We start from the raw sequence: 26,678 nt of genomic DNA on the forward strand, positions 1-26,678 counted from the left end.
CAAACACCTAAATGTAAGACCTAAAACTATAAAACATATCAGGAAAAGCTTCACTGGGTTTTGCAACAATTTCTTAGATGTGACACCAAAAGCACGGGCAAGGCAATAAAATTAAATACATAAACTGGACTACATCAAAATTTAAAACTTTTATACATCAAAGGACATTATCAACGCAGTGAAAAGACAATCCACACAGAATGGAAGAAAATATTGCAAAGCATGTATCTGATAGGGGGTTAATATCCAAAATATATAAAGAACTCCTACAACTCAACAACCAACAGCCACAAAACAACCAGAATCAAAAGCTAGGAAAGGACCTGAATATACATTTCTTCATAGAAGATACATATATAGCCAATAAGCATATGAAAAGATGCCCAACATCACAAATCATTACAGAAATGTAAATCAAAACCATGATGAGATACCAATTCACATCCATCAGGATGGGTACTATTTAAAAAAAAGGAAAATAGGGGTGTCTGGGTGGCTCAGTCAGTTGAGCCTCTGACTTCAGCTCAGGTCATGATCTTGCAGTTTGGGAGTTCAAGCCCTGCGTCAGGCTCTATGATGACAGCTCAGAGGTTGGAGCCTCCTTCGGATTTTGTCTCCCTCTCTGTCCCTCCCCCACTTGCATTCTGTCTCTCTCCCTCTCAAAAATAAATAAAACATCTGGCCACCTCAGTGGCTCAGTTGACTGAGCATCCGATTTCAGCTCAGGTCATGATCTCACGGTTTGTGGGTTTGAGCTCTGTATTGGGCTCTGTGCTGACAGCTCAGAGCTTGGAGCCTGCTTCAGATTCTGTGTCTCCCTCTCTCTGCCTCTTCCCTGCTTGTTCTCTCTCTCTCAAAAATAATAAACGTTAAAAAAAATTATTAAAAATAAATAAATAAAACATTTTCAAATTTAAAAAAAAATAAAAATTAAAAAAGGAAAATAGCACATGTTGGTGAGGAGGTAGAATAATTAGAACCCTTGTTCACTTCTGACAGGAATGTAAAACGTGCAGCTGCTATGGAAACAGTACGGTGGTTCCTCAAAAAATTTAAAAATAGAATTATCACATATGATCTGGGCTTATACCCAAAAGAACTGAAAGCAGACTGAAATATCTGTATACCCATGGTCATAAGTTGCATTATTCACAATCACCAAAAGGTAGAATCAGCCCAAGTGTCTACTAAAGGATGAATGGATAAACAAAATGTGGTATTTACACACAATGGAATAGTATTCAGCCTTAAAAAGGAGGAAAATTCTGATGCATACCACTATGTGGATGAACCTTGAGGATTATGTTAACTGAACCAAGCCAATCACAAAGAGACAAATACTGGATGATTTCACTTATATGAGGCACTTAGAGTAGTCAAATTCATTCAAACAAAAAATAGAATGGTAGTTGCCAGGGGCTGGGGAGAAAAGGGGATGGGGAGTCACTGTTGAATGGTTACAGAGTTTCAGTTTTGCAAGATGAAAAAAGTTCTGGAGATGGATGCAGTGAGGGCTGCACAATGTGAATGGGCACTGAATTATTTACTTTAAAATGTTTTGAAATACTAACTTTCATGTTCTATATATTTTACCATGACTACATTAAAAACACAAAAACAAACCCTAAAGTACTGGATGTAATTGTTACTGAACTGAAGTGTTCCAACTTCAATTTTGGTATTATCCCAGTAATTTTTTATGCTTATGGTCAATAACCCCTTCGGGGTTTTTGCTAATTGAGCCCCTGAAACATTCTGAATCAAGGTAAACATGAAGTAAAGAAAACTGATTCTCAGACCATACTTATAAGCATTTCCTGGGCAAAAGATTCCCTTAACTCACCAATGTCAAGAATTCTATCTCCAGGTCGGTTCCACCTCCAGCCTTCCAGCTGCTGATGTTCAGTGTATTGTAGTCGTCTGTCATGGAACACTACACGGAATATACTCTAAAAGGGAGCAACACAATCAAATGATAATAGGATCCTTTAAAAGTCAGTGCTGACCTGTCAAAAACAATGAAATCTTGCCATGTGCAACAACGTGGATGGAGCTAGAGTATATCATGCTAAGCGAAACAAATCAGTCAGAGAAAGACAAAATACCATATGATTTTACTTGTATGTAGAATTTAAGAAACAAAACAGACGAACATATGGGAAAGGGAAAAAAAAGGAGGGAAGCAAACCATAAGAGACTCTTAAAGATAGAGAACAAACTTGAGAATGCAAGCTGGTGCAGCCGCTCTGGAAAACAGTATGGGGGTTCCTCAAAAAACTAAAAACAGAACTACCCTACGACCCAGCAATTGCACCACTAGGCATTTATCCAAGGGATACAGGTGTGCTGTTTCGAAGGTGCACGTGCACCCCAATGTTTATAGCAGCACTATCGACAATAGCCAAAGTATGGAAAGAGCCCAAATGTCCATCGATAGATGAATGAATAAAGATGTGCTGTGTGTGTGTGTGTGTGTGTGTGTGTGTGTGTGTGTGTGTGTGTGTAATGGAGTATTACTCGGCAATCAAAAAGAATGAAATCTTGCCATTTGCAACTACATGGATGGAACTGGAGGGTATTCTGCTAAGTGAAATTAGTCAGTCAGAGAAAGACAAAAATCATACGACTTCACTCATATGAGGACTTTAAAAGACAAAACAGATGAACGTAAGGGAAGGGAAACAAAAATAATATAAAAACAGGGAGGGGGACAAAAACAGAAGAGACTCATAAATATGGAGAACAGACTGAGGGTCACGGGAGGGGTTGTGGGAGGGGGGATGGGCTAAATGAGTAAGGGACACTAAGGAATCTACTCCTGAAATCATTGTTGCACCATATGCTAACTAATTTGGACGTAAACTAAAAAAAAAAATTAAAAATTAAAAAAAAAAGGATTTAAACATGAAACAAAGATAGAGAACAAACTCTGAGGGTTGGTGGAGGGAGGTGGGTGGGGGATGGGCTAAATGAGTGATAGGTATTACGGCAGGCACTTGTGATGAGCGCTGGGTATAATATGTAAGTGATAAATCACTAAATTCTACTCCTGAAACCAATATTACACTATATGGTAACTAACTAGAATTTAAATAAAAATTTGAAAAAAATAAATAAAAATAAAAATCAGTGCTGACAAAAGAAAACTAGCAGAAGTTACCTCCAGTTAGTTTTCTAGATATAACCTAAAATTATTTTTCCTAAGACCTGTTTCACCCTATGGGTGCCTGGGTCAGTTAAAGCATGACTCTTGCTTTTGGCTCAGGTCATGATCTCACGGCTTATAGGTTCGAGTCCCATGGTCGGGCTCTGTGCTGGCAGCACAAAGCTTGCTGGGGATTCTCTGTCTCCCTCTCTCTCTCTCTCTCTCTCTCTCTCTCTGCCCCTCCCCTGTGCTCTCACTCTATCTCTCAAAAATAAATTAAAAAAAAAAATCTGTTTCACCCTAAAACCCATCATACCATGCCAAATTCTACTTCGGGGTAAATTTTATAAGTGCTCAGATATAATCTTTATAGTTACTAGTACCATATTTAATACTTGGCTTAAACATCAGTCCTGATGGACTGGGTATAAAGCATTCCTATTAGAAGCATTTCTACAAGTTTCTACTCTTACCATGTAATATCCAGCTCAGGTCTTCAGATGTATATGAAAAACTCACCAAGCTCCCTCCTTGCTAACCCACCACACGACACTGAGGGTAAGCAGGGGCTGTATCAATCAACTTCCCTTTTGTTACTCTGGCTTTGTGGAGGTGCTTATTTATATCCCCCCACCAACTTTCACAGCGGCTGACCAAACTCTTCAGTCCCAAATGTGCTGTGAATTCATTGCTCGAAGTCTAGACTAAAATAACTGCTATTCATTAACAGCAGTTTCTGTTTTTCTTGTTACTAGACCAAGTATCCAAAGAGACACTGGAGCTTTTCTAAAAATTTCAAGGAGGTTACTCTATTCCACCCAAAACAACTTCACTGAGCCAGGAGACTACTTTGACATGGAGTAGTAAGCCTTCTGTTTCCGCAGCTGTGAAAAATCTAAGTGAATAAGGGGGCTCACTCTCACGCCAAAGGAATTCCAGCTTCCCACTCTGCCAGCAAATTGTAGTGGGTAAGAGATACCACCAAGCCCTTAATGGAAGCAAAAGAATATTACCCAAAAAGGGTCAGTAAAAGAATACTGCGCAGAGAAATGATTTACTCATTTTCCTTTACCTTCACCAACTTGCCATTAATTTCTGGAAGTTCTCCAAGTTTCCTATTGTCTAGCATACGAATTTCATAAGACTGTCCTAGAAGAAAAAGTAACTACATATTATATTAATCATAAATTAACTTTGCAAGATGCACAAAGAATAAAATCCAGCTGAATATACAAGAGTATAATATTATTAGTATTATTAACAAAACTATAATCCTTTACTATGTGCTAGGCACAGTGCTAAGTGTTTTCATACATTATATAATTAACTGATACAATTCTCAAAACTATTATCAATCCCATTTTTACAGATACAGGAATTGAAACGTGAAGAGTTTAAGTAACTTGTCCAAGGCCACGCAACTGGAAAACAGAGCTGGGTAAGGTAATACTTCTCGGTTGGTAACCAATGAATGGGGATGTCCAGGGACCATGGATTAGAAAGAAAGAGGGAGACAGGAACTAAAAATGGGCAAGTACACAAAAGAAGCCAGTAATATACATTAAACATGACATTAAAGTGAAAATCTCTGAAGGCTTCAACTCCGACAGGTCACGCTAGAAAGATGTACTTTTTACATATAAGTATACCTAGTAAAATATCATCAATCCAGCATATCTTCAATAATACTAACAAATAAGGAAGCATCTAACCTTGATTGAGATATGTCAGGGTTTCATCATGGAGTTTCACTGCTGGAGAGGTAGCAGCACAAAGCACATATTGAAAAGGTAGGATTTTATTCTCATTATCAGGGGGCAAACTTGACTCTTCTTGCTTAAAAATGGGCAATGCAAGGACATCACTGAAATAAAACAAATAACTTACATTAACATCGGACAGAAGTGCAAGAGTGGATTTATGCTGAAACAATTTAACTGCAATTTGCTTTGGAAAACTATAAACATTATTCACTTTGAAAAAAAAACAAAAAACAAAAAACATTATTCACTTTGATGAAGTTTCTTCCCAACCACTCAGTTCAGATTACCTGCTGTGATAGTCCCCTCACCACAACAATGTGGGCAATGACAGATAGATATTCACTGCTAAGACCATCTAGACAGGGGTGCCTAAAAGGGCTCTGAAAATTATATGCAGAGTTCCAAAATGTCAATTTAGGATGCTCAGTAATGTGTTTGTTCTTAGAAAGGCACCAACTACAGTTATCTTTATAACCACATCAGCTGATCTACTCTAAGGACTAAAACAAGACTCAGAACTCCTAGAAGCCACTTGAAAAGGACAAATCAATGACCAGTGTATATTTCAAGGTCAGCTTACATTCTGTGGAATACAGCTAACTAGAAGTGCTGTGTTTCAGTTCCTAAAAGCCTTACGCAAATCTTAGACAAGCTCTCTAGTCTTCGCTCCTTCATCTATAAAATGGGAACCGCATCTGCTCTCTAGAGTAAATATGTAAGAAAGTATTTTGGAATCCATAAGGGACTAAAATTGATGTCAAGGATTAACAGTAATCTTCCCTCATAAACTCTAGCCATGGATTAGTGGGAAAGAACATCCTGGGCCCTATCCTGGAGACCGACTGTTATGATCAACATTCGCTCCAAACTTTAAAAGAATCTTAATAGATGTACCAAATTAAAAAGTGTTTCCAATTATCTCAAGACATGCCACAAAATTAAATGTATTTTATTTTACTTTAAAGAATTTGTACATGTAATCACTAGAACAGCTAAAATTAAAAAGAATGACAACCCAAATGTTGGCAAGGATGTGGAGCAACCAGAACTCTTATTCTTTGCCAGTAGGAGTGTAAAATAGCACAACCACTTTGGAAAAAGGTTTGACCATTTCTTATAAAAGGAAACATCTATCTGCCCTTTGATCCAGCAATTCTATTCATAGGTATTTATCCAAGAGAAATGAAAATATAAGTCCATGTAAAGCTTGTACATAAATGCTCATAGCACAAAAGCAAAAATGGGAAAGAATCCAAACGTTTATAATTAAGAGAAACGGATGCACAAACTGTGGTATATTCCATACAGTAGAATACTACTCAGCAAAACAAAGAAATGCAACAACATGGATGAATCTCGCAGACACGATACTGAACAAAAGAAGCTACACAAAAAGAATATATAATGTATGATTCCATTTATATGGTGTTCTAAAACAGGCAAAACCAAGGAGAACAGTGGTTTCCTGGCAGGGCAGAGATTGCTTGGAAGACATACAAGAGAACTTTCCGGGGAGATAAAAATGGTCTACACAATGTTAAGTGTGTGGGCAACACGAAAATTCTTTAAATGTACCCTCAGCAGTGTACAAACATCCTCCCCAAACATTACAGAATCGTTACATTCAGGCAAAAACCACCATTGACAGAAAAATGGCTGAACTCAGGTAAATCTTAGAGACAACATTACAAATTTTCACTGGAAAGCAAAACAAGCAGAAAATGCTCTGATTATTGTCCTAATAATCCACACAGGAGTAATAAAAATTTAATGGTATTAATGCTAACAAACAAAACAAGCAGGGGGAAGGGAAGAGTAAAAGAAATTTCTCTTTTCTGCTGATGTCTAAACAGCAAGGTTACGTGTTATTAGTTGAATCCAGGCACTCGGGACGCAAACCAGCTTTTATGGAACACAAGTTTCTTGTTGCTAAGAAGTATCTCAAAGGCTAGAAAAACAAAACGTGCTTTCATCCCCTTAGGTCTGGAGGTGTGTGTGCTGTGCTCAAATGCATGGGGTTGGGTGGAGAAGGCAAGGACTCCCTCTTTCTGTCTGTATTAATTTGTCAGGTAAACATACTACCGATCCCTTGAGACTACTTAAAACTGTAGAAGCACAGGTTTTCTAGAAAAGTATTCCATGCCAGTTCCTCCACTTCTAAAGTCAGGAAGTTACCAATGCTCCCACCACAAACAGTACAGAACATAAAGCAAAACACTACAAAACTTCAGAAACATGATGGTAGTCTTTGGGAGACTTTATTACCATACCATTCCCAATACATATCATTCTCAAAAACATCACCTCTGATGATTCTTTGAAAGATTAGTGAAGATTATCAGGAATCAAGGCAAATCAGATTTTGCAACATAGCAACAGCTCAACCTTTAGGAATGTAGGGTATTTTTTTTCTTCTCAATGTTACTGCCTAGCTAAGTTAATATATAGCAATAGTCCCTAGTCATCTCAATATAATGTGGCTTTACACCTAATCCCTCATGACTAAGCAAAGGACTGTCATTTGATGCTTAAATTTTAAAACGGATTCTACAAGCTACCTCTAAAATTAAATAACTCAAAACAGCCAAACCAAATACACAAAGCTATATTTTCTCATCAGAGCTTTTAAGATCCCAAAACCTCAAACATATTTGAACTATTCTTGTTCTTGCAATACTGCATTTCTTTTACTCTGCTGTGGATCAAAAATACCATTTGATTTCACGTTCCCAGAGGTGGAGGCTAAAGGTCATTGGCGAACACAGTTCTAGGCCCCTGTTTATAGCAAAACAGTAATGGATTAAGCAAGAAATCATAACAGATTTGGAAATACAAAAGTCTGCTCCTCTGTCTCAGGGGTAAATGGACCATGGATTAGGGAAACCCACTCTGGTGGAGTCTTAAGTAGTCGGTACCAATGTATAATTTAGCATTTTATTACTTTACCTGATTGCTTCATGTATTTATTTTTTTTAAGATTTTATTTATTTTATTTTTCAAAAAAGATTTTTTTTTGTTAAGTAATCTCTACACCCAATGTGGGACTTGAATTCATGACCCAGAAATCAAGAGTCCCTTGTTCCACCAACTGAGCCAGCCAGGTGCTCCTGCTGCATATATTTAATTTATTCCAATGAAACATAAGCTGTTTGAAGGAGCAACTTCTGTTTTCTGTTCTTAGTAAATATTTGTTGATGTGATTTACATTTTTGTTTGCATTTTCTGGAATATTCAGCACTAGTACACTGTGATCATTTTATTTTTTTAATGTTTATTATTTTTGAGGGAGAGACAGAGAGAAAGAGAGCAAGCAGGGGAGGGTCAGAGAGAGAGGGAGACACAGAATTGGAAGCAGCCTCCAGGCTCTAAGTTGTTAGCATGTGGGGCTCGAACTCACAGACTGAGATCATGACCTGAGCTGAAGTCGGCCGCTTAACCAACTGAGCCACCCAGGCGCCCCTCATTGCGATCATTTTAGAGTTTGACATCTCACCCTATCTGTGATCAAATGTAAGGATACAGAAATCTCACCTGCTAAAAAGATAACTTGAGTGTATGTTAAATACGTGCATCGCTAAGTGGAAATTCACACCTGAGAGTGAACACATAGCAGAAAGCATCTGAGTGGAAGCAACACAGGAACAGAAGCACGATTAGAAGTGATCTTGCCTATATGTAACCGGGATTCCATGAAGAGCTGCTTCACGGTCTTCTGAGGCATAAACTACTCTTTCCAGATAAGGCAGCCTCTGAATGGTCTGTACTAAATTCACAGCTATGGTTTACTTAACCTTCCCCCTCAGGCCTACTAGCTGCTGAATGCCCTCTTCTAGAGACAGCCTAGTGAAGAAAGAGGGAAAGGTTTGATGAGCTCTCCTTGAGTAAGAGAGGCAAGTAGACAGGTTGTCCATAGCATCAAGGGAAGTCACAAAAAAGGATGCGATCTTCCCATTTGTGACAACACGGATGGATCTGGAAGGTATTATGCTAAATGAAATAAGTCAGATTGAGAAAGACAAATACCATATGATTTCACTTCTGTCTGGAATCTAAAAAACAAATGAATAAACAAACAAAAAGCAGACCTATAGAGAACAAACTGATGGTTGCCAGAGGGAAGGGAGCGAGGGGAAAGGCAAAATGAGTAAAAGGGAATAGGAGACACAGCTTCCAGTTATGGAATGAGTAGGTCACAGGAATAAAAGGCACAGCACAGGGAACACAGCTGATGATACTGTGTGCATTGCATGGTGACAGATGGCAGCTACACTTGTGGTGAGCACAGCATAACATATAGAGAAGGTGAATTATTGTGTTGTACACCTGAAACTAATGTAATACTGTATATGTCAGCTATACTCAAATTTTACAGACCTAAATAAGAAATAAATAAAACAAATTAATGCTTATAAAAACTACACTGCCAACAAAACACACTTATTTTCATTCTTTCTGGTAAAGAAACAGCAGTAAAGAATTTAAACAATATGGTCAGATCCAAAGAATAAGCAGGTGGGTAAGAAACAAAACAAAACAAAACAAAAGAAAGTGGGAGAGATAAAGAGAGAAAAGACTCTGGCCCCATTAAGAGAATGATAGGACAACCACCTCTTTTCCTCCATCTTTTCACATGCTCTTGTCCTATGGCTTTCAAATTTTTCTGAATACCGTTTACGTTAAGTACTTTTTTGAAAAAATTTTTAAAGTTTATTTACTTATTTTGAGAGAGAGAGAGAGAGAGAGAGAGAGAGCGCACGAGCAGGGGAGAGGTAGAGAGAGAGGGAGAGAGAATTCCAAGCAGGCAGGGCTCGATCCTATGCACCATGAGACCATGACCTAAGCCAAATCGAGAATCAGATGTTTTAACTGACTGAGTCACCCAGGCTCCCCTAAGTAAGTCGTTTTTATATTAAGACTCAGTGGATGTGTCCCCAGAACTGAAATAAGTTTCATAAAACAATACTTATTAATTTTGGTATTTTCTATAGCACTTCATTTTTGAAAACGTTGACCACAACCTGCAGTTTGAAGAACACTGCTCCTCTTTCCCTTAAAACTTTGCACTAAATTAAACCAAGTTTATTTACAATCCCTTTATCAGTATTCAAAACACAACACAATAAAAGACAAGTCTTCCAGATCAGACTGTCATTCAGCTACTCAAGAATAGGGAATATTATCTGCTTTAATAGACAAAGAAATACAGAGACTTACACAGAGAGTAAACACAGACAGTACTTCCTCAACTCATTATTAGCTCCCTTTTGGCTCTCTCATTTTTAAATTCATACAGCACATAACTCTCCATTGCAAAGGAACAAAGAAGGCTGCAAAATATAACAGCCAGCATATTCACACTGAAGACTGTCTTAAAAACTGCGATCCAAATCCTGCTTTTTTAAGTCAGAAAATATTTGGAAGTAAAATAGTTTTCAAGTAATCTTCTGCCGTAACTTGTAGACTGCATTACTAAATTAGAGTCAAATCCGTATGGAAGGCATATAAAGATCAGTGCTGTTAACCTTGGGTGCATATTAACAATTGATGGTGGGGTGGTGGTTAAAACTCCTTTCTGGGCCATATCCTGTGCCAATTAAATCAGAAGGGGGGGCAGATCGTGAGCTTAATTACTTAGTTCCATGTCTTAATAAGCCAACATAATGGGTATGATCTCCATGTCATCGAAGATGACCACCTCCCTATACCAAAATCTGATTTTACAGAGGTCCTCAATGAGCCATCTTGAAACACTACCTCTAATGGAAAGGGAGTTTCTTCAATCTATGCATATCTATCACCACTACTAGAGGGAAAACACTCAGCTTGACATTGAATCAGTAAATCTCTTTCCTTTTTTTTCCCCCCCATTTATTCAGCAAATAGTCTTTGAGCACCTACTATCTTCTGGGCCCTATTTTAGGTGGCAGGGAGAGAATAATCAAGTACAGATAAGGTCCCCCTTAAAAGTATAGCATCATTGTCTAAATTCCTATCTGTGAACAGCAACAAATCATTCTACATTATTCTACAGATACCTATTTGTTTTCTTATTTCCAGTTCATTGTCCTTACAGTATTACAGATACTCAAGCATAAATGAATCATTATAGAATACAGAGCAAAAATGATACAACTCAAAAAGGCTTAGTATATCTCTAGCAGGTGTTTTATATAACTCTGACCTGAGTATCTTAACTGCACTCCTCCTTTCCAACTGCAAACCTGGAATGCAGACTGTCCAGTGAGTAGGACGTGAGTAGGACATCAAAATGGCAAGTGAGCAGTAGATAAAAACACCATATCTGGATTTTATGCTGATGATGCCCCTGACAGAGATATTGGTCGTCTGACAAGTCTTTCTTGTCAGAAAGTATTTATGGAACTTTTTTCAAGATCTCAATACTGGGCTTAATGCTCTTTAAGCACTTTAAGAAGTACTTCTAGATATAAACCATTCTATTTCTTCCACACAGTTATGAGAGACCAGCAGTTTGAATAGTTGTCATTCATTACATACTCAAAGTTTACCCAAAAATGAAGCTAATTCCTCTCCCTCTACCCCAGTCTCTGGATCTTCCTCATTCTACTCTGTTGAATTATTTGTCAACTACTATTTATTTACTGCTATAAGCAATGCACTTTTTAGTTTTCCTTAGCTTAGAAAGTCAATAAAAACTTCTCACTTCAAACCTGTCTGCAAGCCTTATTTCTTTTCGAAGCTGAAAAGTATCTGACCCATTTCAGATACAAATTTACTTCCAGAAAACTTGCAAGATATTAAAAGTTTAATCAAAGAAATATGAATCAGCAAAGCCCTACCTCAGGAGATTTGCCAGATATAGGCCTGCTTTCTGTTTTTTTTTTTCCTACATTACAGGATTAGCTCTGACCAGCCTATAAATCTCATTAAAACACTGCTAATTGAAAATATCACCTGTGGCATCATTAGTATCAGGCTCTTTTATTAAATTTGAAATTACTGACTCTTCCCCTTTAGGTGATAAACGGCAAACTGCAACAATATTCGTGTGTTATGTATTCCAGGAATCTGACAATTTTGATAAAGGAAGTGGAACCCTCCCATTTCAGTATTCAAAATCTGATTATCTACCATCAGAGTAGGACCTAAAGGGGAAAACAAGATTGTTCTGTCTTCCTGCGACTAAGGGAAACCATACATAGACCCTAATATGGTGCTGAGCCTCAAATCTTCTTTTCAGGTCCAAAATGTCTACCATTTCTTTTCTTTTTTCTTCTCCTTCTTCTCCTTCTTCTTCTTCTTCTTCTTTGATGTAGTTCAGCTTCCTTCCCTCTTCGCAGACAAGCATCACTCACCACCTATCTGTTGGTGTTCTTCTGCTTTGCTCATTTCATCCCCACTACCAAGCCTATCTTCAAAGCCCCCAAATCTCCTTGGTCCCCCATTCCTCGCTGCAGTGAAATACAAGCATAGATTTTTTTTTTTAAGGCTTTAATTGCTAATGACTTTTGGGAAAATCCTAAAAGTACCAGAACATTAGTCCTATGAAATGGTAAAAAGGCCTTAGCGATCTCTCTTCCCTTTGTGCACCCAGTGGTAAGCCTTATGAAAATCGCTCCTCCTTCAAACCATACCTTTGATGAAAGCCTAGTCTTCTAAAATGGCCAACACATTCCCTGGAGATATTGCAAATTAGGCTGATGATGTAATCAGAGCAGAACTGTTATTTGCTCCCTTTCTTTTACAGTGGGTAGACAGAGGGAAGTAATCTGCATTTCTAAGAATACGCAGAGCAGAAGATACCTATGAAACTTCAACCCTTCTCAGGGACAATAACCATCTTTTTATCAATATCAGCCAATCTGCAGCCAGAGTAACCTTTAAAAATGTAAATTTGGTGCCCCTGGGTGGCTCAGTTAAGCCTCCTACTTCAGCTCAAGTCAAGATCTCACGGTTCCTGGGTTCGAGCCCCGTGTTGGGCTGTCAGCCCAGAGCCTGGAGCTGCTTTAGATTCTGTCTCTCCCTCTCTCTTCTTTTAAATAAAAATTTTTTTTAAATATAAATTTAAGGGGCACCTGGGTGGCTCAGTTGATTAAGCGTCTGAATCGTGATTTCAGCTTAGGTCATGATCTCATGGTTTCCCGGGTTTGAGCCCTGCATCAGGCTCTGTGCACTGACTGTGAGGTTCCTGCTTACGATTTTCCCTCTCTCTGTGTCCGTCCCTATTCACACTCTCTCAAAAATAAATAAACTTAAAAAAATAAAATTCCTATAAATTAATATGAAAAAGACCAACTCCCCTCCCTCCCCCCCAAAAAAAAACTTGAATAGTTACTTCTCAAGAGAAAACATGAATGGCTAGTAAACATGTTGAACAGGTGCTCAGACTCAAAAAACCAGGAAAATGCAAATAAAACCACAATGAAATCCACATCCACTAATTGACAAAAATTAAGACACTGACTAAATAAAACACTGGTTAGGATGTAGAACAACCAAAACTTTTAAACTCCTAAGTATACTGGGAAAAACAAGTTAGCATTATTTTGAATAAAGATACACAAACTTCGAGCTGCCTTGGTGGCTCAGATCTGGACTTCCTCTCAGATCATGAGCTCAGGTCATGATCTCGCAGTTCGTGGGTTTGAGCCCCCTGTCGGGCTCTGTGCTGACAGCTGGGAGCCTGGAGCCTGATTCAGATTCTGCATCCCCCTCTCTCTCTGTCCCTTCCTGCTCTTGTGTTTTAAAACAAACATTTAAGGGGCGCCTGGGTGGCTCAGTCGGTTAAGGGTCCGTCTTCAGCTCAGGTCATGATCTCACGGTCTGTGAGTTCGAGCCCCGCGTCGGGCTCTGTGCTGACAGCTCAGAGCCTGGAGCCTGTTTCGGATTCTGTGTCTCCCTCTCTCTGACCCTCCCCGTTCGTGCTTTGTTTCTCTCTGTCTCAAAAATAAATAAACATTAAAAAAAATTTTTTTTTAAATAAATAAATAAAAATAAAACAAACATTAAAAAAAAAAAAAAAAGGTACACAAACTTCATAATCCAGCAATTACATTAATCCTACAACCCCTCTGCCTGAAACATTTTCTTTCTCCATCTTTGCAGGCTCAAATCTTACTCTTCTTTCAGATACGCCTTCAGGAGGTAGAATTTAGTATTTCTATGCTCTAAACTCCTGTAGCACTTTAAGTGCTCTGATGTATCGGTTTCTAGCTTGTATCATACCTATTTAAATACATGTCTTATCTTCTCTAGCAAATTATAAGCAACTAGAGGACAAAAAGTTGCTTGATTTTGTCTTTTAATCACCATGGCACCAGACACAGCACTACATACAGAAGTGTATGGTTAAGACTCAAAGCTACACAATCAAGCTGGAACACAAAACCTAGCATTCAGAAGGCACTCAAGTATTTGTTGAATGAATAAAAATCTGCTGAGGGACTGAATCAACCAGGACTTGATGTACACACAAAGCATGAAGTAGCCTTGAGAGAAAATCACAACATCAATTTGTGTATCCAAAGCCCCCAATCTATTTTTCTCCCAGATTCTGGTTTGATGTTGCATCAGGAGAGCCAGCTATCAGCTACAAATGGAAACCACTGCCAATCAGGCAGACAAAGAATGAGGGCAGGGCAGGAGGAGGTGGAAAAAAGAAAGAGAAGGTAACAAAGTAGAAGGAAGGAGTGGCAACGCTAGAGGTCAACTTCCATAAGTATTCCAAGAGAGCAAGAACCAGAAGGAAGCAAAGTTACAGACCTTTGGCAAAAAAGACAAGGAATGATAGGACAAGTTAAAAAGACGAGGAAAGCGAGCCAGCAATCGATTGTGTGCTAAACACTCTTGGACTTATATTATGCAGTATTTCAGACTTTACAAGAAGGTTAAACAAAAAAAAAAACTTAACAGATACCTGTGTACGCTCCACTCAGCTTAAGAAATAAAGCACTAACAGGGAGGGGTGCCTGGGTGGCTCAGTCAGTTAAGCGTCTGACTTCGGCTCAGGTCATGATCTCACGGCTCCTGAGTTCAAGCCCTGCGTGGGGCTCTGTGCTGACAGCTCAGAGCCTGGAGCCTGCTTCCAATTCTGTCTCTGTCTCTCTCTGCCTCCTCCGCTCACTCACTGTCTCTCTTTCAAATATAAAAAAAATTTAAAAAAAAAGAAAGAAAGAGCACTAACAGTTGAAGCCCTCTATACCCTTCCTCCATTGTATCCCCCTTTAACTTCCAGAGGCAACAGTAACATAAATTTGGAGTTAAGCATTCTTACTCATTTCTTTGTATTTTTACAGTGGTGCCATCTTTTTAAAAAGTAGTGGTAAATTTTATGGTAAAGGGAGGAATCTCACCTAAATACACAGTCCATCATAAGACACTGAGAGTAACAGGGAAAGTAAAGGCACAGTCAGTAACAACTGACCAACTCTAAGACCCAAAAAAATGGAAGATTTAGGAGATGGATGGGTAACAGTTGAAGGGGGAAAAGTGAAGGCAAACAGTAGTGAAAAAGACGCACAGCAAAAAAGAAGAAAATTCAGGTTTTCGTAATAATTTTTTACTGTTTGTTTTTCAGAGAGAGAGACCGAGTATGAGCAGGGGAGGGGCAGAAAGAGAGGGAGACACAGAATCCGAAGCAGGCTTCAGGCTCCAAGCTGTCAGCACAGAGCCCGATGCGGGGCTCAAACTCACAGACTGTGAGATCATGACCTGAACTGAAGTCGGATGCTCAACCGACTGAGCCACCCAGGTGTCAAAAATTCAGTTTTGATGAAGAGAAATAGTTGCCTCAGAAACTGCTATGCTAGTGGCCTTTGAAACAAAATAGAGTGAATTCAGTTCACATACCCAACAAATCAGCACGAACTATCTGTTAGACACCCTTCTCCTGGAGCATTTATTCTAATTGGGGAAAGAGTCAAACAAATGAATAAGATATCAGATGTTTGGAAAAAGATAAAGCAGAGTAGAGTAGGCAGAGTACTGGTGAGGACAAGGAGGTGTTTGCTATCATATGTGAAGGTGGTTACAGAACCTCTCTGACAAAGTGACATTGGAGCAGAAACCTAAAGCAAGTAGGGAATGCAGAAGACTGTTTCAGGAAGAGAGGCGCCTGGGTGGCTTAGTTGGTTAAGCATCTTTTGTTTTTTAGTGTTTATTTCTTTTTTTTATTAAAAAAAATTTTTTTAATGTTTATTTATTTTTGAGAGAGAGAGTGAGAGAGAGAGACAGAGCACAAGCCGGGGAGGGGCAGAGAGAGAGGGAGACACAGACTCTGAAGCAGGCTCCAGGCTCCCAGCTGTCAGCACAGAGCCCAACACGGAGCTCGAACCCACAAACTGCAAGATCGTGACCTGAGCCGAAGTCAGCTGCTCAACCCACTGAGCCACCCAGGCGCTCCAAGGAACTCTACTCTTGATTTTGGCTCAGGTCCTGATCTTACAAACCATGAGCTGATATAGCATGGAGCCTGCTTAGGATTTTCTCTCCCTCTCTTTCTCTGCTCCCTGCCCACCCCCCTGGTGTGCATGCACACATGTGTGGGCTCTCTCTCAAAATAAATAAAAATTAAAAAAAAAAAAAGACTTCCAGTAAGAGTAACAGCAAATGCAAAGGCCCTGAGGCAGAAAGGTGCATAGGATTTGAGGGACCGTAAGACCATCAGATGTGGCTGGGGCAGAGCATGCTATAAAGAGAGTCTAGACAGAATGATCAGAAGGGCACCCTGTGTACATCAATGCCGGAACTGGGGCTTTAATTCAAAACAAGATGCAAAATGAATGGAGGGTTTCCAGGAGAAAAGTGAAATGATCTGCTCTACATTTTAAATAAACTATCATATAATTTATCATTTAAATAGGGACACTTTGTGAGTGAACAAGGGTGCTATTAGCAGTTACCTCAGGACAACAGACATTAACAAGACCTTAATTTTAAAAGGCTTCTGTGCAGGGGTGCCTGGGTGGCTCAGTCAGTTAAGCGTCTGACTTCAGCTCAGGTCATGATCTCATAGTGAGTTTGAGCCCCATGTTGGGCTCTGAGCTGACAGCTTGGAGCCTGGAGCCTGCTTCAGATTCTGTGTCTCCCTCTCTCTCTTTGTCCCTCCCATGCTTGTGCACATGTGCTCTCATGCTCTCTCTCTCTCTCAAAAATAAACAAACATTTAACAATAAATAAATAAAAGGCTTCTGTGCAGAGCCAGTTTGAAGGGGTTCTTCTGGCCAAATCTGGAATAATTTAATCAAGATATATAATGGTAGTAAAAGATTACAACATAGGGGCGCCTGGGTGGCGCAGTCGGTTAAGCGTCCGACTTCAGCCAGGTCACGATCTCGCGGTCCGTGAGTTCGAGCCCCGCGTCAGGCTCTGGGCTGATGGCTCGGAGCCTGGAGCCTGTTTCCGATTCTGTGTCTCCCTCTCTCTCTGCCCCTCCCCCGTTCATGCTCTGTCTCTCTCTGTCCCAAAAATAAATAAAAAACGTTGAAAAAAAATTTAAAAAAAGATTACAACATATTGAATAAAGTAAAAATCTGAGGGGCACCTGGGTGGCTCAGTCGGTTAAGCGTCCAACTTCAGCTCAGGTCACCATCTCGCGGTCCGTGAGTTTGAGCCCCACGTCGGGCTCTAGGCTGATGGCTCAGAGCCTGGAGCCTGCTTCCAATTCTGTGTCTCCCTCTCTCTCTGCCCCTCCCCTGTTCATGCTCTGTCTCTCTCTGTCTCAAAAATAAATAAAAACGTTAAAAAAAAAAAAAAGTAAAAATCTGAGACTACATTGTTAAAAATAAATCAATAAGAAGGGAAAGTTCCCTCTTACAGTAGACAGCCAACTAGTAAATGTAGAAGGAAAGACATAATTAGAAAGTCATCATTTGGGACGCCTGTGTGGCTTAGTCGGTTAAGCATCCCACTTTTGGTTTCAGCTCAGGTCATGATCTCAGGGTTTCATGAGTTCAAACCCTGCATCTGGCTCTGTGCTGACAGGGCAGAGCCTGCTTGGAATTCTCTCCCTCTCTCTCTCTGCCCCTCCCCTGTTCATGCAGTCTCTGTCTCTCTCAAAAATAAATACACAAAGCTAAAATATATACATACATACATATATATATGTGTGTATATATATATACATACATATATATATGTATATATATATACACATATATATATATATGAAAATCATCATTTAGCAATCATCATAAAGAAAACTGATTAGGGCAAGAATCATCAATAAATGCTAAAACTGGTTGGTGAAAATTTGAAAATAGGATATTTACATGGTGTCAAAATGTCGCCCCTACAGAATACTAATTACAAAAGGCAAAGCAATAAATTTATAATGGAGAAAATTGGCATACCCCACCTTAACTAAGTGGTCAAAATTAACATTGCCAGCAACGGGACCAATCAATAGCATGTGTACCCTAATATGATACACAGAGAACTCAGCATCCCTTCTTAGGTAGTACCACCCAAAGCACATAACCTGAATCTACCATGAGGAAACATCAGACAAACCCAAACTGAGGGATATTCTACAAAATAACTGACCTCTACTCATCAAATTGTTAATGTCATAAAAATACAAAGACTCGGGGCGCCTGGGTGGCTCAGTCAGTTGGGTGTCCGACTTTGGCTCAGGTCACGACCTCGCGGTCCGTGGGTTCGAGCCCCGCGTCGGGCTCTGGGCTGATGGCTCGGAGCCTGGAGCCTGCTTCCGATTCTGTGTCTCCCTCTCTCTCTGCCCCTCCCCCGTTCATGCTCTGTCTCTGTCTCACAAATAAATAAACGTTAAAAAAAAATACAAAGACTCATGATCTGCTCTAGATTAAAGGAGATAAAAGACATGACAACTGAATCAATACATGATCTTGGGTATTTTTTTGCTATAAGGACATTATTGGGACAATTGGCAAAATCTGAATAAGGTCCACAGATTAGATCATACACGGTATTGTGTGTTAAGCTCCTAATTTTGATCACTATATTATAGTTACGTAAGAGCATTTCATGTTTCTTTCCTGCCCCTCCACCGGAGAATTTCATGTTTTTTAAAAATACACACTGAAGTATTTGGGTGTTAAGGGACACTGCAACTGCAACTTAAACAGTTCAGATTAAAAAAATAATAATAATTCTAGGTGTTGGGGAGGAGCAGAAGAGAGGAAGATAAAACAAATATAGCAAAATGTTAACATGTGAGTAATCTCGGTGAAGGGTATTTACAACTTCTTTGCACTGTTTTTGCAAATCTTCGGCAAGTCTGAAATTGTTATTATTTTTTATGAACAGAATACACATAGACTTCTAAGTTTCTGTGTAGAGAACAGGCTATGGGGGTGATGAGTGCAGAGTTGGAAGCAGGGCTGGACCAGTTAAAAGGCTACTATAGATTAAGGACAGAGGTCATGAAAGACTGCACAGTAGGAAGCTCCAGGAATTGGTCCCTCCACCAAAATAACTATTGAGCCGGCACAAAATGCTTGAAGCAACTATTCTGGAACTCTGGAATCTAGTCAAATACTTGCAGCAAACAAGGGAATGCTTGATGAAGAAAGAGGCTGGTAAATTTTAGTGAATTTCAGCATCTGGCACACCATCTACCTTCCCCTAGCTCCCAGTCCCATGGCAGACAGCTGTGGGGACAGTAGCCTGGGATCCTGTTGCAGTCTGCTGGTGTCAGGGTGGGCAATAGGGACCTTGTCCTCCAAAAATCAGCATTATATATTCTGATTACTGCTTTTGATCGCTGAAGAGCTGGCACACAGGCTGGACATTGTTTCAACCACCATGGCTGAGGTGGCTTCCTTAGCAGAGTCAGACAAAGGGATTTAAAGAAACAGAACATTCTTTTTTTTCCCCATTTTTTCTTATTAGATCCAAGCATTTAAGAAAATTTCTGTCAAGTCATTGGCGGACCACGGAGCTCATAGAAGAGACTTCAGTGTTCACAAAAAATAAGGAACGCATTCTTTACAAAAACACTTTGGGAAAGTCACTAAATAAATGGACAACTTCAGCTTTAATCAAGTAACAACAGTAATCTCTAGGGAGGGAGTAGAATCTGATTTCCAGAGCTACCATATTACAATACTCAAAATGTCCAGTTCTAAACAAAAAATTACAAAGCATACAAAGATTAAGGAAAGTATGGCCAATTCACAAGAAAAGAGAAATTGACAGAAACTATCCTTGAGCAAGCCTAGACACTAGACTTAATATACAAAGACCTTAAATTAACTATCTTAAATATGCCCAAAGAGCTGAAGGAAACCATGGACAAATAACTAAAGGAAACCAGGAAAATAATGTATGAGCAACTAAAGAATAGCAACAAAAGATCAAAGTTATAAAAAGTAAACAAGTAGAAATTCTGGACCCAAAAGTACAAGAGCTGGAATTAAAAATATACTAGAGGGACTCAACAGAAGATCAACAGAAGAAAGAATCAGCAAACTTGAAGATGGCAAATTGAGATTACTCAGGCTGAAGAGCAAAAACAAAAATGAAGAAAACTAAATAGAACCTACGAATACAATGGTACACCATCAAGTGTACCAATGTGCATATTATGGGAGTCCCGGGAGACGAAGGAGAGAAAAAGGGAGAAAAGTTTTTGAAGAAATAATGGTTAAAAACTTTCCAAATTGATGACACACGTAAATCTACACATTCAAGGAGCTCAACAAACTTCAAAAGAATAAATTCAAAGACAGCCACAGCAAGGTACACAATATTCAAACTGTTGAAAAGAGAGAATCTTCAAAGCAGCAAAAAGTGACTCATCACATTATGAGGGAAACTCAATGAAATTAAAGCCAATATCTCATCAGAAACCACGGAGGCCAGAGGCAGTGGGATGATATATGTAAAGTGTTGAAAGTAAAAACTATCAACCAAGAATTCTAAGATGAAGGAGAAATTAAAATATTTCTCAACAAAAGGTAAGGAAGTTCATTGCTAATAAACCTGCCCTACAAGAAATGCTAAAGGGAATCTTTCAGCCTGAAATGAAAGAACACTAGATGGTAACTCACAGTCATATGAAGAAATAAAGATCATTACACAGGTCACACAGGTAAAATACAAAAGCTAGCATACCATATTTTTGGTATGTAACCTCTTCTTTTTGTTTCCTATGTGACTTAAAAGACGAATACATAGGGGCACCTGGCTGGTGGAACGTGCAACTTTTGATCTTGGGGGTTGTGAATTTGAGACCCACATTGAGTGTAGAGCTTACTTAAAAATATTTTTAAAAAAGACAAATGCATTGGGGCGCCTGGGTGGCTCAGTCGGTTGAGCGTCCGACTTCGGCCCAGGTCATGATCTTGCGGTCCGTGGGTTCGAGCCCCGCATTGGGTTCTGTGCTGACAGCTCAGAGCCCGGAGCCTGTTTCGGATTTTGTGTCTCCCTCTCTCTCTGATCCTCCCTTGTTCATGCTCTGTCTCTCTCTGTCTCAAAAATAAATAAACATTAAAAAAAAAATTTTTTTTTAAAAAGACAAATGCATAAAACAATAATTATAAATCTATTGTAACAAGCACACAGTGTATAAAGACATAATTTGTGACAATAACAACATAAAGAATGGAAACAGAACTGACAGGAACAGAGTTAATGTATGCTCTTTTTTTTAAGTTGTTATATAATTGGGGCGCCTGGGTGGCTCAGTTGTTAAGCATCCAACTTCGGTTCAGGTCATGATCTCACAGCTCTTGAGTTTGAGCCCTGCATCAGGCTCTATGCTAACAGCTCAGAGCCTGGACCCTGCTTCAGATTCTGTGTCTCCCTCTCTCTGCCCCTCCTCCCTTGGGCTCTGTCTCTGTCTCTCTCTCAAAAACAAACATTAAAAAAATAATAAAAAAATAAATAAATTTGTGATATAATTGACATATAACATTACATTAATTTCAGGTGTACAACATAATGATTTGATTTTTATAGATATTGCAAAATGATCATCATAAGAAGTCTAGTTTAATGTATGCTCTTGAAGCTAAAGTGTTATCAATTCAAATTAGATTCCTATACACTTAGGATATTAACTGTAATCCCCACGGTAACCACTAAGAAAATAACTTTAAAAATATACAAAAAAAAAAAGGCAATAAAGAAGAAATTAAAATGATACATTAGAAAAAATCAGACACGGGGCGCCTGGGTGGCTCAGTCGGTTGAGCATCCGACTTCAGCTCAGGTCACGATCTCGCGGTCCGTGAGTTCGAGCCCCACATCGGGCTCTGTGCTGATTGCTCAGAGCCTGGAGCCTGCTTCCGATTCTGTGTCTCCCTCTCTCTCTGTCCCTCCCCCGTTCATGCTCTGTCTCTCTCTGTCTCAAAAATAAATAAACGTTTAAAAAAAAAAAAAGAAAAAGAAAAAATCAAACACAAAAGAAGACATATTGGAGTAATTGAGGAACAAAAGAATATGACATATAGAAAACAAATAGCACAATGGCAGAAATTAGTTCTTCATTGTCAGTAATCACTTTAAGTACAAATGGATTAACTCACCGATTAAAGACACAGATTGGGGAAAAAGATATTTGTTCTTGTGGTCAACATGTGACCAACCACATGTTGCTTATAGAAGACTCACTTCAGATACAACACACAAATAGGTTAAAAGGAAAACAGTGAAAGAGGATATTCTATGCAAACAGTAACCAAAAGAGAACTGAAGTGACTCGTCAAATATCAAACAAGAGGCTCCTGGGTGGCTCAGTCAGTTCAGCTACCAACTCTTGATTGCCGCTTGGGTCATGGTCTCACAGTTTATGAAATCGAGCCCTGCGTTGGGCCCTGTGTTGACAGTGTGGATCCTGCTTGGGATTCTCTCTCTCCTCTCTCTCTGCCCCTCTCCAGCACTCTCTCTCCCTCTCTCTCTCTCAAAATAAATGGGATAAACATTTTTTAAAAATATATCAAATAGGGGCGCCTGGGTGGCTCAGTCGGTTAAGTATCTGACTTTGGCTCAGGTCATGATCTCACGGTTCCTGAGTTTGAGCCCAACATAGAGCTCTGTGCTGACAGCTTGAAGCCTGGAGTCGGCTTCAGATGCTGTGTCTTCCTCTCTCCCTGCCCCTCCCCTGCTCACTCTCTCTCTCTCAAAAATAAACAGTAAAAAAATTTAAAAACATATATATCAAACAAAATAGAACTTAAGTCAAAAGTTGTTACAAGAGGGGTACCTGGGTAGCTCATTTGGTTAAGCAACCCGCTCATGATTTCAGCTCAGGTCATGATCTCAGGGTCATGAGATCAAGCCCTACATTGGGTTCTGTGTCTCCCTCTCTCTCTGCTCCTACCCCCACACTCACTCTCTCTCTCTCTCTCTCTCTCTCAAAAATAATAAACATTTAAAAAAATGTGTAAAAAGGGGCGCCTGGGTGGCGCAGTCGGTTAAGCGTCCGACTTCAGCCAGGTCACCATCTCGCGGTCCGTGAGTTCGAGCCCCGCGTCAGGCTCTGGGCTGATGGCTCGGAGCCTGGAGCCTGTTTCCGATTCTGTGTCTCCCTCTCTCTCTGCCCCTCCCCCGTTCATGCTCTGTCTCTCTCTGTCCCAAAAATAAATAAAAAAACGTTGAAAAAAAATTTTTTTTAAAAAATGTGTAAAAAAACATCACAGGAAAAGCAGACCAATATCCCTTATGAATAAAGACACAAAAATCCTCAACAAAATACTGTACTAGCAAACTGAATCCAAGATCATACACTATAACCAAGTAGGATTTTTCCCAGAAATATAAGGGTGGTTCAACATAAAGAAATCAACGTAATATACCACATGATCATCTCAACAGACACAGAAAATGCACTGGACAAAATTCAGCACCTGTCACAATAAAAACACTCAGCAAAACCTTGAAGACATTATGCTAAGTGAAATAAGACAGTCACATAAGGACAAATTTGTATGATTCCACTTACATGAGATTCCTAGAGTAGTCAAATTCATAGAGACAGAAAGTAAAATGGGGGTTGTCGGGAACTAGGCGAGTTAGTGATTAATGGGTAGAGAGTTTCTGTTTGGGAAACTAAAAATATTCTGGAGATGGATGGTGGTAATATTTGCACAACAAATTCACAACAATGTGAATGTACTTAATGCCACTGAACTATACACTTAAAAATAGCTAAAATGGTAAATTTTATGTGTATTTTACCATAATAATACACACGGACATTCATACAGACACACACACACGTACATACACACACAACAACCTAGGAATAAAACTTCCTCAAAATTAAAAAGGCCTTTATGAAAAATTCACAGCTCAGTGGTGAAAAACTGAAAGCTTTCCCTCTAAAATCAGGAATAAGCTAAAGATGCCCACTTTCACTACTACTATTCAACATTGTACTGGAAGTCCTTGCAAGACCAATTAAGCAAGAAAAACAAATAAAAAACATACAAACAGGAAAAGAAAAAGTGAAGCTATATCTATTTGCATATGACATGACTCTACATACAGAGAATCCCATAAGTCCAGGAAAATGTTACCAAAGCTAAAAAAAGAATTCAGCAAAGTTACAGGATATGAGATCAACATAAAAAATCAGTAGTTTCTAAATAATCAGTAGTTATTGCCAGCAATAAACAATCCAAAGAGGAAATTAAGAAAACAATTCCATGTATAATAGTATCCAAAAGAGTAAAATACACAGGAATAAATTTAGCCAATGGTATGAAAGACTTGTACAGCTTTTCCTTGACTTACAATGGGGTTACATCCCAATAAACCCATCGTAAGCTGAAAATACTGTCAGTCAAAAATGTATTTAATACATCTAACCTACCAAACATCATAGCTTAACCTAGCCAAATGTACTCAGAACACTTACATCAACCTACTGTTGGATAAAATCATCTTACACAAAGCATATATTATAACGAAGTGTTGAATATCATGTAGTTTATTGAGTACTGTACTGAAGGTAAAAAATGGAATGGTTGTATGGATACTGTACAGTTATAAGCATATCATTTGCAACCCTCATGATCACCTGGCCAACTGGGAGCTGTGGCTCACTGCCACTGCCCAGCATCATGAAAAAGTATTGGACTTCATACCACCAGCCCAGTTAAAGTTCAAAATTCAAAATTGGAAGTATGGTTTCTACCATGTGTATCACTTTTACACCACTGTAAAGTCAAAAAAATCATAAGTTGAACCATCGTAAGCTGGAGACCATATGTCGGTTGATGGGGTGCCTGGCTGGCTCAGTTGGTACAGCATGTAACTCTTGATCTCGGGGTTGTAAGTTTGAGCCCCAAGTTGGGTGTGGAGATTTAAAAATGAAATCTTTAGAAAAAAGAAGACTTGAAAAGACACTTCCCCAAAGAAGATCTACAAATGGCCAGCAAGTACGTGAAAAGATGTTCAACTTCATGGTCAAGGAATAGTAAAACACGATCACAATGATATACTACTTCACACTCATTAGGATGGGTTTAATTAAAAGAACAACAAAAAGAAAATAGGAAGTAAAAAGTCCTGACAAGAGTGTGGAGAAACAGGAACCCTCATACATTGCTGATGGAACATAAAGCAGTTCAGATGTTATGTAAAACAGCTTGAGAGTTCTTGAAACAGTTTAGTATATACTATACATCTACCAGAATGGCCAAAATCCAGAACACTGACAACACCAAATACTGATAAGGATGTGGAGCAAAGGGAACTCTCACCAATTTGTAGTAAGAATGCAAAATGGTACAGCCACTTTGGAGGACAGTTTGGCCTTTTCTTAACAACACTAAATATATTCTTACCATATAATCCCGAGTTGCATTCCTTGTATTTACCCAAAGGAGTTGAAAATTATCTCTATACGAAAACCTACACATGGATGTTTATAACAGCTTTATTCATAATTGCCAAAACTTGGAAGGAATCAAGATGTCCTCCAGTAGGTGAATGAATAAACTGTGGTACATCCAGACAATAGAATATTATTGAGTACTAAAAAGAAATGAGCTATCAAGCTATGAAAAGACATAGAGGAATATTAAATGCATATTTCTAAGTGAAAGAAGCTAATCTGAAAAGGCAACATATTGTAGGATTCCAATTTTATGACATTCTAGAAAGGCAAAACTGGAAACATTAAAAAAAAAATCAGTGGTTGTCAGGGTTGGGGTGGAGGAATGAATAGGCAGAACACAGAGGGCTTTTTTTTTTTCAAGTTGATCTTTTTTTTTTTTTTTTTAAACATTTATTTAGTTTTGAGAGACAGAGAGAGACAGAGCACAAGCAGGGGAGGGGCAGAGAGAGGGAAACACAGAACTCGAAGCAGGCTCCAGGCTCTGAGTCATCAGCACAGAGTCGGATGTGGGGCTGGAACCCACAAACCGTGAGATCATGACCTGAGATGCTCAACCGACTGAGCCACCCAGAACACAGAGGACTTTTAAAGCAGAGAAAATCCTCTGTATGATACTCTATGATGGGTATGTGTCATTCTATATTGGTCCAAAACCACAGAATGTATACCATCAAGAGGGAACTCTCAGGTAAACTATAGACTTTGGGTGATTATGATATGTCAATTTAGGTTCATCAATGTAGGTACAGAGTGGGTACCACTCTGGTAAATGATGTTGATAAAAGGGGAGGCTATGCATGTATGGAGGCAAGAGGGTATATGGGAAAATTCTGTACCTTCCTCTCAGTATTTCTGTGAGCCTAAACTGCTCTAAAAAGTCTTTAGATTTAAAAACAAAAAAAGTTAAGCATAGAATTACCATATGAGCCAGCAATTCCACGCCTAGATATATATACCCAAGAGAAAT

At 39.1% G+C, this 26,678-nt stretch overlaps 1 protein-coding gene across 4 annotated transcripts in view; it reads right to left on the reverse strand.

The window, feature by feature from the left end:
• TFCP2 (transcription factor CP2) overlaps positions 1 to 26,678 on the reverse strand; it is a 45,526-nt gene that overhangs the window by 14,128 nt on the left and 4,720 nt on the right. For all 4 annotated transcript variants that reach the window (XM_078449864.2, XM_078449863.2, XM_078449862.2 and 1 more), the window contains exons 2-4: positions 4,858 to 5,009; positions 4,218 to 4,294; positions 1,844 to 1,949 (exon numbers count right to left, since the gene is read on the reverse strand). In XM_078449864.2, coding sequence (XP_078305990.1) covers positions 1,844 to 1,949; positions 4,218 to 4,294; positions 4,858 to 5,009 — 335 coding nt within the window. The remainder of the gene's footprint in view (positions 1 to 1,843; positions 1,950 to 4,217; positions 4,295 to 4,857; positions 5,010 to 26,678) is intronic.

Source organism: Panthera onca, chromosome B4 (genome assembly GCF_046562875.1).
Source record: "Panthera onca isolate mPanOnc1 chromosome B4, mPanOnc1 haplotype 2, whole genome shotgun sequence".
Lineage (NCBI taxonomy): Eukaryota > Metazoa > Chordata > Mammalia > Carnivora > Felidae > Panthera > Panthera onca.